A 16,751-nucleotide genomic window follows, 5' to 3' on the forward strand; every position below is an offset into this window, starting at 1 on the left:
GCAAGCAAGATCCTGTAGGATCGGATTGGTATTTTCCACTAGTGAAAAAAATTATTATGGGATTGGATTGTACAATTCCTCGAACGCAGCTGTCCTATAGCTGCTGTTTTCTTGTTGTCTTATCTTTGTAATTTCCACAGCTACGCTGATTTTGTTTTTCTCATGAAATGATTGATTTTGTTTTGTTCTCAATTTTCTAACTAGCCTTGTTGTTGTGCAGAAAACCATAGCGAGCGAGTGGTCTGTGTGAGAAATTTACCGCCAGAGGAAATAGTCCTGCAAGCCACCAGGCTAAGGAACTCCCTGGGCAGGAAAGTGGTGAAGCTGCGAACCAGACACGTAACGAAACGGCCCAGTGTTCAGGGGACATGGACGACGGAACTGAAGATGTGAGCCAAGGTGTTTCGTTGTTCTTGGTGGTGTGATTGCAGAAAATGTCAGCTGTGTCAATAACTTTGGTAGAACTGCCGTGATGCTAGCCTATTTCAATAGCCAAACTGTTTACACCTTTTGTTCAGAGTACAATCTGGTAATAACATATGCCCTGTTCGCTTGGCTGATAAGCCATGGCTGAAAGTACCGTTGGCTGATTTGTGGTGAGAGAAAAATACTATTCGTTGGCCGAAAAAGTACGGCTTATAGGCTAAGCGAACGGGGCGATAGATAGACTTGGAGTTTCTTGTGAGTGCCAGGCCGTCACATTTGACATTTCAGGGTGGTGATATATGTCTCCTATATTAGACCAGTACCTTGATGTTTCAGCTTGCGAGATTATGTGAACACAGAACTTTGCTATGCTATGGCTATGACCATAGATACATTTTATTTAATTTATTTTTATTTAATCAATTATAGATACATTTTATTTAATTTATTGAATCAATTATAGATACATGGGCCGATACGTATATACGGGTTGGATACGGCCCAACCAGCCCAACAAGGTGCAGGCGGCAGCCTAGAGGGTCCGCGTCTACCCATTGCCCAGATTCCCACCCATTCGTGCCCGAGCCAGGAAAGGCTCCCCAACGCAACCAGGCACGAAACATCTCAGAGGCGGCTGCGGCGAGTGCGCGACAACGACGACGAAGGCGGCGGGGCCAGCGGCGAGAGGAGGAGGCATGCTTAAGTTCCTGTCCAAGGTGGTGGTGGAGTACTGCCCTCTGGACCCGCGGAAGGCGGCGGCAGTGGAGCTCCTCGCGCAGTGCAACGGCCGCAAGGCCAAGGACTCCAACCCGGCCTGCTCCGTCGAGCTCCGCCGCCTCCCCTCCCCGCCTCTGTCCACGGACCCCAAGTCGCAGCCGACTCTCCCGCCTCCGCGGGTCCTCGTGACCTACCTCAACGGAGCCGAGGAGGCCATCATCGCCGCTGAGGACGCTACGGCGCAGGGCATCCGGGACCAGATCCTCGCACGGGGCCGGCTCATCGACACGGAGCAGATGTTCCGCGACGGCGGGGAGAAGTGGCCCGTCCTCATCCCCGAGGAGGAGCTCGGCATGTCGTTCCCTGGCATCAAGGTACGGCATGTTTTCCCTTTTGTGCGCATTTTTTCATTTCGTCGAACGCCATGCGTGCGTTACACTGCATTGAAGTATTGAACACGCTCTAGATCTTTTCTTGGATTTGTTGTGTTGTGTGCCTGTTGAGGTAAGCACCTTTTGTGTTTGGGATTTTTTGATTTGGAGGTACGCCGAACTGTCGTTATAATTTAATGCCTCACTCATTCATAGCATTTTGTACGCCTTGTGCGTACACTGACCCACTGTCAGGCGCCTACGTGTACACGGAAGCGTATGGGTGTTAAGGATCGGCCTTCTCCGTTAACCCGCCCGCGGCGCTCGCTCCACAGCCTGCGCGCTCGCCCCTACCTCGCCGCGTCCACCGAATCGAACTCGCCGCCGCCTTGGAGCCACCGCTCGGGACGGAACGCTCCGCCGCATCGCCGGATCCCGCTCCGCCGGTCACCGGCGACGCGTACGCGAACGCCGACCGCGTCGCTGCCGCCGGGGAGCAGGAGGTCGCGGCGGAGGGCGTCTTCTTCGCCTGGCCGTGGCGAGGAGGCCGACGCCGAGGTACAGCGCCCACACGCCATCTCCGTCGTCCACCTCACCATCTCCATCTCAACCTCCCCCTCCTCGTGTTTCTAGTTTCCACGGCTCGCGCTCTGGCCATGGCGTACTCCTGCAGCCGCCGTGACCAGGGCGAGCTCAAGATTGATGGGGCCGGCGAGCGCGAGGGCCGGCGGCAATAGCTGATGTCGCGTCTACATCGCCACATCTGCGCGGAGGCCAGCAGCCGGGGGCTTGGCACAGCACGCGTCGCGGACACCAGCCTGTCCGGCTCCTCCGGTCGCGTCTGTGAGCCGTCCGCGAACGGGACCGGCTGAGGCGGTGTAGCTGTTCCACGAACGAGCTAGCCCAGCTCCTCCGTGTCCTCATGCATGGCCTCCGCGGCGACCTGCAAGTCTGCAACACCATGTGCCCCACCAGCGGCCACTCAGTGCTCGCGCTTGCTGGCGCGAATGGCGGTGGCTACAGCAGCCGGTGCTTGCGCGTTCCATTCCATTCACGTGCAGGCCGCCGCGGGCGAGCGCTCCTCCTCTACCGCGGGCGGACTCATTCTAACGGAGCAGGTGGATCCTTAACGCTCATACGCGTCCGTGTACGCATTCGGGGCTGACAGCGGGTCCATGTATGCGGAAGGTGTACGGCACGGACGAGGTAGAGACAAAATTATAATGGCAGTTATCTGAATAGACGAATTATAATGGTGTGTCTTCAAACTTAAAAAATTGCAATGACGTGAATCAAAAAAACCCTTTGTGTTTTACCATTGTGGTGGTTGTGACGTTCGGGTGATGTAGACATGTAGTTTGTTACACTGCTCATCGAATTGTCGAACAAGAATGCATGATTTGCTTGTCACCGGAATTTGTTACCGCTTCCTCCGTTCCTTATTACAGATCGTTTTTGGCTTTTATAGACACAATCTTTACATATCTAATGCATAACAAAAGTTATATATCTAAGTACATAGCAAAATTATGGACGTAACATATAATTTGGGACAACGGGTAGTTGCCTAGAATGGTATCATCGGGGTTGGTTTCATGTTGTTTCTACCTGGAAATTAAGGTATGCCATGTACGTGCAGCTTACCTACATCTCATGTAGCACCTAGTCATAGTTCATTGTGAGCAAGAATTACAATAAATATTGCAGTTGTATATGATACTTAGTCTAAAAAGGCATGTCCGTTCAAATACTTAAATGCAGTTGCATAGGATACTTAGGGACTGTCTGGTTCACAGCCTTTATCTACCATGCTAAGTCTGTGGCAGCCACAGAGCTGTGGCGGCAAAAACTTCCGAATTGCTCCTGCAGGCTAGTACTAAAAAACTGTGGCAGCCAAACTTTATTAATCAACCAAACAGCAGACTTACAGGTGTGACAGCTCTACCCGAGGCGTGGCTCGTGGTGGCGGGCAACCAAGCAGCCCCTTAGTCGTAAAGAGCACGTTTGTGCAAACGATGAATTTAGTGTCACCTGGATCATTGGTTTATTCATTCTTGGAGATGTGGATATTCATGAAATTGTAGAATTTGATCTAGCTAGTTTGAAGGTCAAGTTAAAACCTAAAGGATTACAGGAAAGGAATCTAGTACCAGTTCTTGGTTGAGAAAATTTTCTAGCAAGCTATAATTAATAAGTTACACAGCAGCACCTTTAGGACCTTCAGTTGTTCACACTCCATATATGTCCAATTTGCTGGCATATGATAAGGTTGCTCAACAATTGTCCAGGGCGTATTCAGGATTTTTCAACTCTACTATGGTTAATTCGACCCAAAATCTAACTCTGACATGCAAGTTGTATGCAGCTATGCACAAAATATACTTATAATGTGCTCCAGATGCATGTCAGAATTGCATACCAGAGATGAGAAAAAAGAGTATGTGCTTGTCTGATTACCGGATACTGCTATGTGATTAGTCTTTACGTGGCCATTAATCTACATTTAGTGGATAATTATGCAATATGCATTCCTTATAATGTTTTCATTTATATTTGAAATTGATTAAGACAACTTCTGGTGAATATTCTACATTGTTACCACAGGACTTTTATATCAAAGGTCTGTCATGTGTGCTGTGGATCTCGTCCTCTACGAGTTTCTTTGCACATGCCTCTCTATTTTCTCAGTTATTGACTGGATTATTCTCTATTTTTTTTGGAAAAGGTCTACTTCACCCCTCAAACTATTCAGGGTGGACTACTTCACCCCCCAAACTATAAAACCGGATTTTCTACCCCTAAACTTTCCAAAACAGGTCAAATATATTTGACCTGTTTTGGAAAGTTTAGGGGTAGAAAATCCGGTTTTATAGTTTGGGGGGTGAAGTAGTCCACCATGAATAGTGTGTGTGTGGGGTGTGGGTGGGGGGGGGGTTATGTAGACTTTTCCCATATTTTTTTTGACAGCCAAAGAAAGCCGAGGATAAGCCCCAGGCCTAGTGACCAAGTCAGAGTTTTCTATTTGATAGCATGGTTAACTATGGACATTTGTACACCCACAAATGTGGGGTAAAAAATTCTCTGACCGCTACCACTTAGAATTGTGCGTTACCTGTTGTTTGAAGGCCAGGTCTGGTTCAATTTTTGTTTCCCACATTGAGGTATGCTTTCAGTTGGTGCTCTGTACTTGTATATCATTTTTGGTTACAAAGCGCTCATAAGCTTCATCAAGCATCTCCTCAAGCTGGGCATCATACCTGATGTGAACAAATGATTACTTACAAACTTTCGACATTAGAGTTTTCTTTTTCGAAATATAAGGATATTTGATCACTTAATTCTGTGTTCCGATGGTGTGGATGTTCACAAAATTACCTCTGCTGTTCCTCGTCAGAATCCATTTCCTCATCAGAATCATCACGAGCTTGAGTATCCTCATTCTCACTGTCTCCAATTTCATGTTCCACATCAAGCTCTGATGATTCAACATCAAGCTCTGCTGATTCAACAGCTTCAAGTTCATTTCCACCCTAAAAAAATGGAAAATGAATATAAAAACTTATGAATTAGATGATCATGAATCAGCATGCTCTTTTAGATGCTTTTCCAAGAACAAACCTCAGGTAAAGATAGAACATACACAGCTCATTAGAAGGTTACTTTGCAGAAATCCAAATAGAGTGAGTCAAATTTGTTGGTCTGTTTTAGCAAAAATGGAGGCTGCTGTATTTACAAATTATTGCATGCAGGAACTCAAGAGAGGAAAATGAATATTGCTGTTTACTTCTTTAAGTGTAACAAATGGGGGAAAAACAAGTTTCATGTAAAACTAAAGCTCTTCCAGTGAGCTATTAGTATAAATTCTGAGGACAGGTAATGCCACTAAAGTAAAAGATAGCACATAACATGACCACAGAAACAAGCATGATACCTTGATAACACTAATATAAAACAAGTTAGGATCTCCATAGCATCTCCTGTAGCATCAATCTGCATTCCGGCCCGATCAGTGCATAACAATCTATTGTGCCATATTGTTCACCAAAGAGGGCTTCGTGTAAAACTTAAAGCTACAACTTTTACAGGTAGATTCCACCAAAGTTTTTCAACATAGAAAGAACAACATATGTCTTTTTAACAAAAAAGGCAGCTCCCCGACCGGTAAGGAAAAGGGCTGTGATAGGCTCGAAGAGCCAACATAAACATACCCACTCTTATGAAAATAAAAACAGAGAAAAAATTGTAGCCTTAAGTGCACTGAGACAGAATAAACACCCACCCACTCTTATGAACATAAACACTCTTATGGCGTGTCACTTCAGCTAGCTCATAGGAATTCATGTCAGCACTTTTCTGATGTGGAAGAGAGACGATGGAAAAGAGAAGAGACGTACTATCTCTTATCTCAACACCTATCTCATTCGCGAGGTTGTTTGTGGACCTATTCATAAAGAATGAGAGGGGGGGGGGGGGGGGGAGAGAGAAGATGTAGAATAAAAAACCATTTACATGTGTGGTGGGGGGGGGGGGGGGTGTCACGTAATGGGGTGGCTATGACATGTATAAGCTAGCTATTATCTCGTACTGTGAGGACGCCCTTAGCGATGCACAATACATGAACCCGAGTACTGGTGCTTTTGTTGAACAAATTCTACAAACTGTTAATTCTTGTTCATTGCTTACCAAAGGGCAGAAAAGCACAAAGTTTTTCCTGGCTCAAACGAGAAATGCCTAACTGATTATGTGACTTATTCCGAATTGGTGAGAACAAACATCCCAATTGCTTATACGAAGTAACAGAGCAACTGGTAAACTTTGACAATACCAAATCTACAGGTTGGATACGGCCCAACCAGCCCAACAAGGTGCCCCCTGCCCCGCCCCCGCTAAATGTTTCCCGCCATTTCGTCCCTCCATTTCCCGCCACCCCGCCTCGCTCTGCACCCCAGATCCCTCGCCCCCTTTCCCTCTCCGCTCCCCCACGCCACCTGGTCCCCGGCTCGCCGACCCCCGCTCACTGATTGCCCTCGGCTGTGCAGCGAGCAAGCAGCGGCGAAGCGATGGAGGAGGAGATCCGAGCGGAGTTCCAGAATAGCGGCTTCTCCATCGGGGGAGCCAGCCCCGAGCACGCCGCCCAGATCCTCTCCACGCGTAAGTACAAGCGTCCCCACCTTCCCCCTTGCCCTTACCTGGCTCTAAGTTGGCGTTGATTTATGTTTATATGCGTGTGGTTCTGCTTGCAGTGCTGACCTACTGCATCAACTACAAGATGAGCCCCGCGGACCTCGTCTCCAACTGGGAGGTCTATTACCTCAACAGGTCAGCTCATCCCAGATAAGAATGTTCCGAATAACAATATTGTAGCATCTTTTGCAGCTTAGATTAGTGTAGTCTTAGTGACTGTATATCGTTTGAGTGCTCTGCTGAAAGGGCGTCTGCTTTCTATGAAATTTGATGATAAACATCTCAACACCAATGGTAGCATCTTTTGCTGTCGAATTAAGCATGCCATCTGTATGGCTGTGCTGATTATTATGGATAAGATGCTCTTGGCACAATGTTTATTTTTTTGGCTGGAGCATAAACAACCACTTTCTATTAACTATGATCAAACTTTGTTTGATGTCTTGATGAGTCCTTAAATCCCATCAACGTTTAGGTATGACTAAAATCTTGCAGCTCATGTTCAATATTCTCCTCTCTGTATTAAGAGATGCCTCCATGATGATTATGATTCCGGGGTTCATATATTTTTTTTTGGTTCTTTTACATGATGCAGCTAAGGAAACTGAAAGAACTAATTTATGCAGGCAATTGGATGGCTTAAAACTTGAAAGCTCGTATCTTGATGGTTTTCTGTCACATCTTCAGAATGAAGTTAAAGACAGGATAATAAAAGAAGAAGCCAACCTTCACATTTACTCCAGTAACGATGTCGACATGTTAGTTCCACATATCAGATTCATTTACGTGCATGCTTGTCACAGAAGTACTTTTGTTTCTTATTTCACTGTCAAGAAAAAAATATAAATATGATGTAGAAGTAACTGTTGCAGGCTCTTGAGCAATTCACATGCAGATGAAGTGGCGTTTCACGACACACCAGGCTCTAAACAGGAAAAGCCACCTGAAGAGTCATCTAACTCTGAGTTAACTCCTTTGACAAGTGACAGACCATCATCCAGCAGAGTGGCCAAAACAAATGCTGATCGTATTACCCCTTTTGCAACACGAGTAAATAAATTTACCCAACAGTATGTTCTCAATGCTGATAATGCAGTTAGTGTGCCAAGTAAAAATGCTGAAATCACAGAAGATGAAGTAATTAGAAGAATTCAACCAAGTCAAAGATGTTCCTTACAAGTTCAGCGTTCACAGCCTGAACCAGGTTGCAGATTCATGTATGACAGAATGGAAGACAGAGTAAGGGCATTGCTAATTTGTTTTATTAATTGTCATAAGCATCTGCTCTTTGACTGCATCCCTTTTCCAGTTTAATTATTTGGAAGATCGGATACGAAAATCGGCAAGCTTGTTTTCTGCATCTGGGTTTTGTGGAGAACCGGCAGATGCTACCCTTGCTTCAGAGGTAATTGCACCACCTAGTTTTGTTCTTTTAACTACTTAACTCATCATCACCCCTTTCTTGATAGGATATCCAATTATTTGCCCACTGCAGGAGAAAATGTTTGCAGTTGGTACAGTAGCTTGTGATGGTGAAGGTCATTTGAATGAAAAGTCTATCTTGCTACAGGGCAGGTGAGTGTGCTTGGACTCATTCATGTGATGATCTTTGTTTAGTCACCATTTTGTTATTTCTTTTGGCTAACTACATAAACATCTTTTTCTAGTGTTCAACACTCCAGGGGACAGCGTGTGCGCCTTGACTTGAAGGATCTTGATCACTTCTCTTTGTTTCCTGGGCAGGTAAGCACAGCCAGTTCTAATGCCATATACATTACCTGCTGAGTTAAATTAACACAAATTTAAATAACAGGTGGTGGGTATCGAAGGCCACAATCCCAGTGGACACTGTTTTGTTGCATCAAAATTAATTGATTCCATACCGGTCTCTGTGGATGCTCAACTTCCTAGTGCTAAGAAACAAGCTATTGATAATGAAAGCAACCAAAATTCTGACGGTGGCACTCTGTCAAGAGCATTGTCATCGGTTAGTTCCTGTCTGTTTTTTTATTCGAAATAATGCTGCATCAAACATATCTGTTAACGAACAATTAGTATATTTCGTCCAAGCTTAAACTGATATCAGTTCATTGTTCTTCTATTTTAATTATGAATCAAATGCATGTTTATACTTTCTTCATTTATTGCATGGACATGCTCAATCAAAGGAGAGTAGGCCAATCATTAATAATTTAAATAATTACCATTTTACCTCATGTCTTTTACAGGTCATCGCGGCAGGTCCCTACACAACAACAGATAATCTGTTGTTTGAGCCACTGCAAGAACTTCTTTCATATGCTTGTCGTAAGCAGCCTCAGCTGCTCATATTGGTGAGTAAAGATGGCAACGGGTATATACCCGTCGGGTATCGCCGGAACGTTCTCTTCCCCGCTACGGAGAATTCATCCCGTCCCCATCCCCATTAACTGTCTCGGGTATAGATTCTTGCCCATCCCCGTACCCATCGGGTATCGGTCGGGTAACAGATACCCGACGGGTACTGCATACCCGATAAACAAGGACACTTGGGGTCGCAGCTTTGCAATTGGAGACGTTTCTTCTTCACCCGGGTATAAGTGTCGGAGTCTCGGAGATGCCGAGGAGAAGGAGCGAGGTTGCGAGGAGGATGAGCAAAGGTGGCAGAGAGACCGAACTGAGGAAGCGAGGGGCACGAGCGCTTGTGAGACAGGCGTGCTTGTGCTGCTGGCGGAGATGGTGAGGAAAAATTGAACGAGGGTTCCTAGAACACACAAATTATATATATGACTGTTCAGATTTGGACCAAAATATCTATGTTGAGCTTCTTTGGGCCTAATACTCGCATGACAGCTCAAATAGTCGGGTTCCCCAACGTGTAACGGGGACGGGTAAACAGGGAACGTTCCCGTACCCGCTATACCCGTCGGGTATGGATTCTTGCCCATTTAGATGCCCGCGGGTAAAGATATGATCCCATCCCCGTCCCCTAATGGATCAAATACCCGTCGGGCATCGGGTATCGGGTCCCCGTTGCCATCCTTATTGGTGAGTCCTCTCAATTCTGTACATGGGACAGCACATTGATGTTTGAAATGTTCTGCTACTGTACACATTAATTGTTCTTTGGCAGATGGGACCCTTCATTGACTCTGATCACCCTGACATAAAAAAAGGAACTGTTGACCAGAGCTTTCATGATATTTTCCATTTTGAAATTCTGAGAAAGGTAGGTAAATGCTGAATTCTGAAGGTGTAATGCTGGCACATTGCCAAATGCAATAGTTATTCATGCGTGTTATATTTTTTTGTTCAGATTCAAGACTTTACCCAGTATCTGGGGAACACTGTTCGTGTAATTCTCATTCCATCAGTGCTTGATGCTCACCATGACTTTGTTTTCCCTCAGGTTTGTAATTTTCCTTATTGAGATTCAGATCTGATTTAATAATTATAAACATGTTGCTGTATCATTACATATCAATTGATGTTTGCAAAGTTAGATGTAAATTTTGCTGAGATAGTGCAACAAGTTTACTTCCAACGCACTAGGCTTTATAGTCTGGTAGTATGTGCAGATGAATTGTGTTGTTGTTATTTAAGCCTTTTTTTTTAATGTTCTCAGCACAAGCATCTCTAATGATATACCTTAATGTTCTCAGCACAAGCATCTCTAATGATATACCTGTACTGTCGCTACATGCAGCCTGCATTTGATTTGAATTTTCCAGAAGATATCACACATCAGGTATATGAGTTACTCTGTGAGATTGCTCTTGTGAGGTATTTGGTAATAATATTCCTTTGTTTTTAAAAGGTTTACATACATTATGCAGATTACTTGTCTGGCAAATCCATGTCTCTTCAGTTCTAACGAGGTACGCTATATTAATAGTTGTAATGAATAATGTAATGGTTGGAGCATGCAAAATATATATGGTTTTCCTTGTCTATTATCAAATAGGTACGCCTTTATTTTGGTTATTAAGTTATTTTTGTCATTCTCCTGCAAATTAAAATTGAGACATGGTCATTGAACTCAAAAGAATCTTTTTCTCCTTATTGTGATCTTAATATGCTCCTTATCTCTGCATTTTCTCTCTTGTTGCATTGTCTAGAAGAGTCCATTCAATGCTTAGGGATTACCAGGCCTAAAAGCTGCCACACTGTTCCTGTGTTTGCTCATGCGATATTCTCCAAATTTGTAACTTATTGGGAAATGTTTTTTTTTTCTCGAACACGAAGGAGAGCTGCGTGCTATTATATTAAGAATGGAAATGGTTTTCTTAATACTTCGCATGCATATTATGGGCAAAGTTCATCTTATATGTTGTTAGAAATGTGTTGATAAGTGTAGTCTTACCCGAAAATATTTGCTTTCCTTCTTTCCAGATACGTTTGGGCTGTTGTACAGTGGACATTCTGAAACAACTCAGTGGTGAGGAAATTTCTCGCAAGCCACCTGTCAGAAAGCCTGGAGACAGGATTGGTAGACTTGCCTCACACATATTAAAGCAACAAAGGTGATTCCATTTGGCTTTTTCATGTTGTATCAGTTGGGACAGATTGTGTGCAGTTTATGAGTTCTGATGTAGCACTCTTCCTACAGTTACTATCCTCTATATCCTCCTGCTGCTGGTGTGCCATTAGACTTCTCACTTGCTAAGGAAGCACTGGAGATCTCATCAGCACCAGATGTTCTCCTTCTTCCTTCTGATCTTGCACCATTTGTGAAGGTAATAATAATAAGTTTTTATTACAGGCAGCACATTTATTGTAACTTCTAATTGATATTCATATATTCGAATTCTGCCCATCCGTAAGCTCATTGTTCAAAAGTCAGAACTGTATATTCACATGTCTGTTTATAAGTTACTTCCTTCTGAATGGAATGATGCTGAATAGCTATTATGTGCAGGTGCTTTCCCTTGGAGAAGGTAGCAACGACCAGAAACGGTTTATCTGTGTGAACCCTGGGAGGTTGGCAAAGGGTATTGGTGGGGGCACATTTGTGGAGCTTTACTACAATGAGGGCATCGACAAGACCAATGCCTCCATCATCCGCATATAGGATTACTGTCAGTGCATATTACCTAGCATGAAAAGAGGCTCTGATTTAGAGGTGGGACTTGGGCCGGGCCGTGCCCCACCTCTAAACTGTGTAACCCGCTGTGTAAACTGTAAAAAATTGTTTCCTTGGCAATAATATATTGCTTAACCATCAAGACATGCATGGAAAATTATTCCAAATAAAAAAACTCTCTGTTCCAAATTGTAAGTTGTTTTGCCTTTTGTAGATACATAGCTTGTCTAGTTACATAGTAAAAGCTATGCACCTATAAAAGCTAGAACCACTTACAATTTGGAATGGAGGGAGTATAATTCAAGCTCTGATTGTACATTAACAACATGATCATCTCAACCTACAAGTGCCTCCTACCATCAAAGTGGTGTTCAGTTTCATATCTTTTTTTAGAGTTATCCTCTTTTTGTGGTAATTGATGACGTTTGTGTGTGTGTGTGTGTGTGTGTGTGTGTGGGGGGGGGGGGGGGGGGGGGGGGTTGTGGACAAAGATATGTTTATGGGAGTGTTTGTACAAAGATGTGGGATGAAGATGAATACAAGATTGAAGATTAGAAGGGGATCAAATTCTTGGACAAGCAAAGCATAAAAGTAGAGGGAGCACGTGCATAAACTTTTTATATTTTATGAATTCGAGATGTGTATAACATATGATTGCTTGCATTGCGTCGCTCTTTATTTCAAATGGTATGCTTGTGTGTGATGTTTGCTACACGTAAGTTTGATTAATGATATAATTCTAGTAGTATCTAAAGTTGTTTTTAAGTGGTATCTAGTTTTAGTTTCCAAGTGGTTTCTAGAGCTATATGCTTTTAATGTTGATCTCACGTGGTATCTAGTTTATTTGATCACTTCTGTCCAGCTAACCGTAGTGATAAGGATGTTTTTCAAAGTGATATACGCGCTACAAAGGTACATCCATATCTCATGTACCTTAGCAACACTCGGTAGTAATAGTTCTTCCACAAATTCCATATATTATACATGTGTGCGCATTTGAAGCCAAACCATTTAGGCAAGCATGTAAAGGGAGCTATCACTATTAAGTTGGATTTTGTGGTATAATCATGTCCTTCATGCTATGGATAAGTAGCACACGATTCATACCAAGTTATCAAATTACATAAGTGAAGTGCTAACTTGAAAATTTCAACTATTTTGCCACATCTTTGTTAGGTTGTCATCAATTATCAAAAGGGGAGAGATTGAAAGTCCCTAGTTTGATTTTGGTAATTGAGTGATAACTAGTGGACTAATGCTTTACTTGAGTTGATAAGTGCAACACCTTAGGTGTTAGGAAAGGTCATTAACACTAAACATGCCGTCGAGTATGCTACACATGTCCAGGGTACGCTGCCCATGCCCGGTACGAATTTAACATGCACCCCATTAACACCCTTTGAAACAATATAGCACGGTGTTTTTGCAATCTTTTTCTATGTATCCCATATGCTTGCACTTGTAGCAATACATGCCACTGCTCTTCACAAATTGAGTATTGTGAGAGACATAGGCTCTGTTCGGCTGCTCGTAAAGCCATTTATGCTTATTTGTACGGCTGATTTGTTGGAAGAGAAAAATACTATACCATGGCTTATAAGCCGACCTATAATGGCAACCGAACACTTCCATAGGCATTCTTGTCTCTTAGGGATATACCCAAGACCTTCCCTGTTAAGGGAAAATCTTTGGCTCCCTAGACACTTAAGCAAGAGTGCCTCACTGCCATAGGTCTTGCCTAATGTGCGGGTGAGGTGGTGAGCTTATCAACCACCTTATTAAGTGTCTCATTCTCAACATCACCCTTCATGCTAAAACTGATTTGGATTTTTGGCGCTGCATGCAAGCTATTTTTGTAATTCCAACAATTTTTCGTAGTTGCAGCGCCAAAACTGAGGAGAGTGAAAGCACATTTGAAGACTTTTGCGTTATCGTTGGCAAGTGCTAGCGCGCGAACATTCGGACGGACACCCGCATCTGGACGTCAGCTTGCACTTCATTTCCCACGCGCCTGCGCATGTGCTCGCGCCTACATATTCGCACGCCCACGCGGGGCCCGCGTCGCCAGACCATGCGCGAGGACCGCTCGCGCCCCCTCCACTTCTCACGCGCATTGCAACATGTGCAACACCCGATCTACTTTTGAAACATTCAGATTGCAACACTTGTAACATACGTCTGAAGACAGATGAAATACTTGAGACATGCATCTGAAACACTTGCAAAAACACCTGAAAAACACTTAAAACCATTGCAAACATACGCAACATCTAGATAAAACACTTGCAACATATGTGTGAAACATATGAAACATCTAGATAAACACACTTGCAACATGTGTATGAAAAAACAGATAAAACATTGGGAACATAAGCTTGCAACATCTATGTACAACCATTGCAACAGATGCAACATCCCGATCTACTAATGCAACATCCATATGAGACACTTGCAGCATACCTATGAAACATCTGAAACACTTAAAACATACTACTGCAACATGCATTTTGACCCCTTCTTCCGGACGATGTAGAGCAGAGTGGGGAACGGCCGGTTCTAGCCAGCCGGCGATCGAGGATGGTCCTACGCCTGTGCCTGGCTTGGGCCCAGCCAGCGACAACCCCTTCTCCTGGCTGCCTATCCACACACGGCCACCGGTGCTTGCAAGTGGAGATGGAGGATGCGGTGGAGATGGAGGATGCAGAGGAAGGAAGGTAGCCGCCAGCGCTCGGATGCGGTGGAGACAAAGGATGGAGGCCGTTGATCGGGCGGGCGTGGTGGAGAATGTCGCTGCGAGGCGGTCGCATGGTGGGGGACGGGGGCGAGTGGATGAGCACCCACGCTGTGATGGGCGGATGAGCGGAGTGGGGATTTTTAGAGATGGGGGCTGCTCCTATGCAGGTCTGGGAGCCACGTTCGGACGGGAGTGACAGGATGAACGCCCATGGCATATCATTATTCACCGTGTGCGCGTGTCGGTTAGCACCGTGAATATATCAGAATGGCACCAGCTAGTCGCTCTCGTTTCGATTCGAAGGTTTCCTCCACTCGTGTCTCGTTGGTTTTGTGGTTGTGGTTACCCAAACACCCACAACACATTCTAGTTTCCAGCTCACAATGCCACCCGAGCACCATCTCGCATGCAATTTATGAAAATACCGGTGATGGCCGAGCCACCGAGGAGCGGCTTCACAGTCTGATTGGTAGCGAACGACATGGTTGGTGGAGGCGACCAATACATGAGATCCGTTTGGTCGCGACTCGCATTGGCCAGAGGAAACAGATAGCGTGCAAGCAGATGGCCGTGAACTAGGCACGCAGTGCAGCACTGACGCTATCAACCCCAGGATGACTCTTGTTACCGATCGCTGCGCTGCGCACCACCAGAAACTAGAGCAAACAGAGTTCCAAATGAAGGAGACAACTCTAGTACTCCCTTTTGTACATGCTAGCGTAGCGCCCGGACATCCGGACGAACAGGACGTCTGGACGCTCGCGCCTGTAGTCATTTTTCCGCACTATTTTGCGTGCCCACGTGAGGTCCATGCAGCCCCAAACGTCATCAACATCGAGAAGAGAGGGAGGAGGTGACAGATGCCTGGCTGATGCTAGGATGAGGAGACACCAAGGTGAGGCAGCAGAAGGCGAGGGAGGAGATGCAACACCCGATCTACTTTTGAAACATTAAGATGCAACATTTGTAACATGCGTCCGAAGACAGACGAAACATTTGAAACATGTATCTGAAACACTTGCAAAAACCTAAAAAACACTTAAAACCATTACAAAAATGTAAGCAACATCCAAATAAAACACTTGCAAACATATGTGTGAAACATATGCAACATCTACATAAACACACTTGCAACACACGTCTAAAAAAATAGATGAAACATTATGAACAAAAGCATGTATCATACATGTACAACCATTGAAACATATGCAACATATCGATCTACTTTTGCAACATCCATATAAAACACTTGCAACATACCTTGAAACACTGAAACACTTGAAATAGATGCTTGCAACATGCGCTTTCAAATGCAACACCTACTTGCTACTTGGACGAAAATGGAGGCTCGTCAACGTGGAGCTCGACGCCGGCGTGGAGCTTGTCGGCGGCACGGACCACGACAGGGGCACGCCAAGCGGATGGAGCATGGCTGCAACGGGAGGCACGAGTCCGGGCAAGGGCACACGAAGCGAGCATGCAGTGGGGGCGAGCGGTGGTGAGGGTAGGGTCCGTCCTGCGATCATGGTGCGCAGTGCGCATAGCAAGTGGGCGACACGGATGGGGGCGGCACGGGCGGGGTCCGTTCCACGAGCGGGCGACGCAGACAAATGCCCTATTAGAAGCATTACCTTTCTTAATTTCATCAACATAGTATATAATAATAACTTACATTTATCTTACAACGCTCCTAGTGCCCGGACGCTCGGATTCAGGGGCGCGTCCGGACGCACCTCGGGCCCATCCGCCCCCCGCATGGAACACCCCCTTGCATGGAATAGTATACTCTATCCCGACCAAAACAATAGAGCACCTCGCTGTGGCTCGTCCCACAGAATAGTAGACTCATTCCATCCCACAGACGTCGCCATCCCACGATCCCACCGCACTGCTGAAAGTATCTAACAATGCCTAGAGGGGGGGGGGGTGAATAGGTGTATCTAAAAATTAACTACAAATGCTAAGTTTAAATTTGTCAGCCAATGTCAGAAGTCCCGACAGTTTAGGTCGGAACTCCCGACGTCGTCAGAAATTCTGATACAAACTGTCTGAAGTCCCGACGCCCAATGGCGAAGCTAGGGGGGGGGGCAGCAGGGGCCACGCCCCCCCCCAACACTGCTAAAATTTTTTAACGCCTATGCTGTAGTTGGGTGTAATTAACTTGATGTTGTTTGCTTTTACTAATTTATACATACATACATGGGCTTCCATTATTTTATTTGGGCCATCTAGCTAGTGTCATGGACTCATGGCCTCG

General features: G+C 45.0%; 1 protein-coding gene across 1 annotated transcript; it reads left to right on the forward strand.

Moving 5' to 3' along the window:
- The first annotated feature begins 397 nt into the window (after nt 1-397).
- Nucleotides 398-11,929, forward strand: LOC136522717 (uncharacterized). Its single transcript, XM_066516529.1, has 17 exons — nt 398-1,517; nt 6,554-6,665; nt 6,758-6,833; nt 7,325-7,456; nt 7,571-7,937; nt 8,008-8,103; nt 8,194-8,273; nt 8,366-8,441; nt 8,512-8,685; nt 8,927-9,031; nt 9,811-9,906; nt 9,994-10,086; nt 10,384-10,425; nt 10,514-10,555; nt 11,070-11,200; nt 11,287-11,413; nt 11,596-11,929. Exons 1-17 carry the CDS (start codon nt 1,122-1,124, stop codon nt 11,746-11,748), a joined length of 2,298 nt encoding a protein of 765 aa, XP_066372626.1. The 5' UTR covers nt 398-1,121; the 3' UTR covers nt 11,749-11,929.
- Nucleotides 11,930-16,751: the final 4,822 nt, after the last annotated feature.

This window comes from Miscanthus floridulus, chromosome 18, assembly GCF_019320115.1.
Source record: "Miscanthus floridulus cultivar M001 chromosome 18, ASM1932011v1, whole genome shotgun sequence".
Taxonomy (NCBI): Eukaryota; Viridiplantae; Streptophyta; class Magnoliopsida; order Poales; family Poaceae; genus Miscanthus; species Miscanthus floridulus.

Bases quoted from the DNA above. Each gene is read 5' to 3' on its own strand.
- LOC136522717 (XM_066516529.1), top strand. From the start codon at position 1,122: ATGCTTAAGTTCCTGTCCAAGGTGGTGGTGGAGTACTGCCCTCTGGAC. The intron at 6,834-7,324 runs GTCAGCTCATCC...TAATTTATGCAG, and splicing joins GAGGTCTATTACCTCAACAG to GCAATTGGATGGCTTAAAAC. The intron at 8,274-8,365 runs GTGAGTGTGCTT...ATCTTTTTCTAG, and splicing joins TCTATCTTGCTACAGGGCAG to TGTTCAACACTCCAGGGGAC.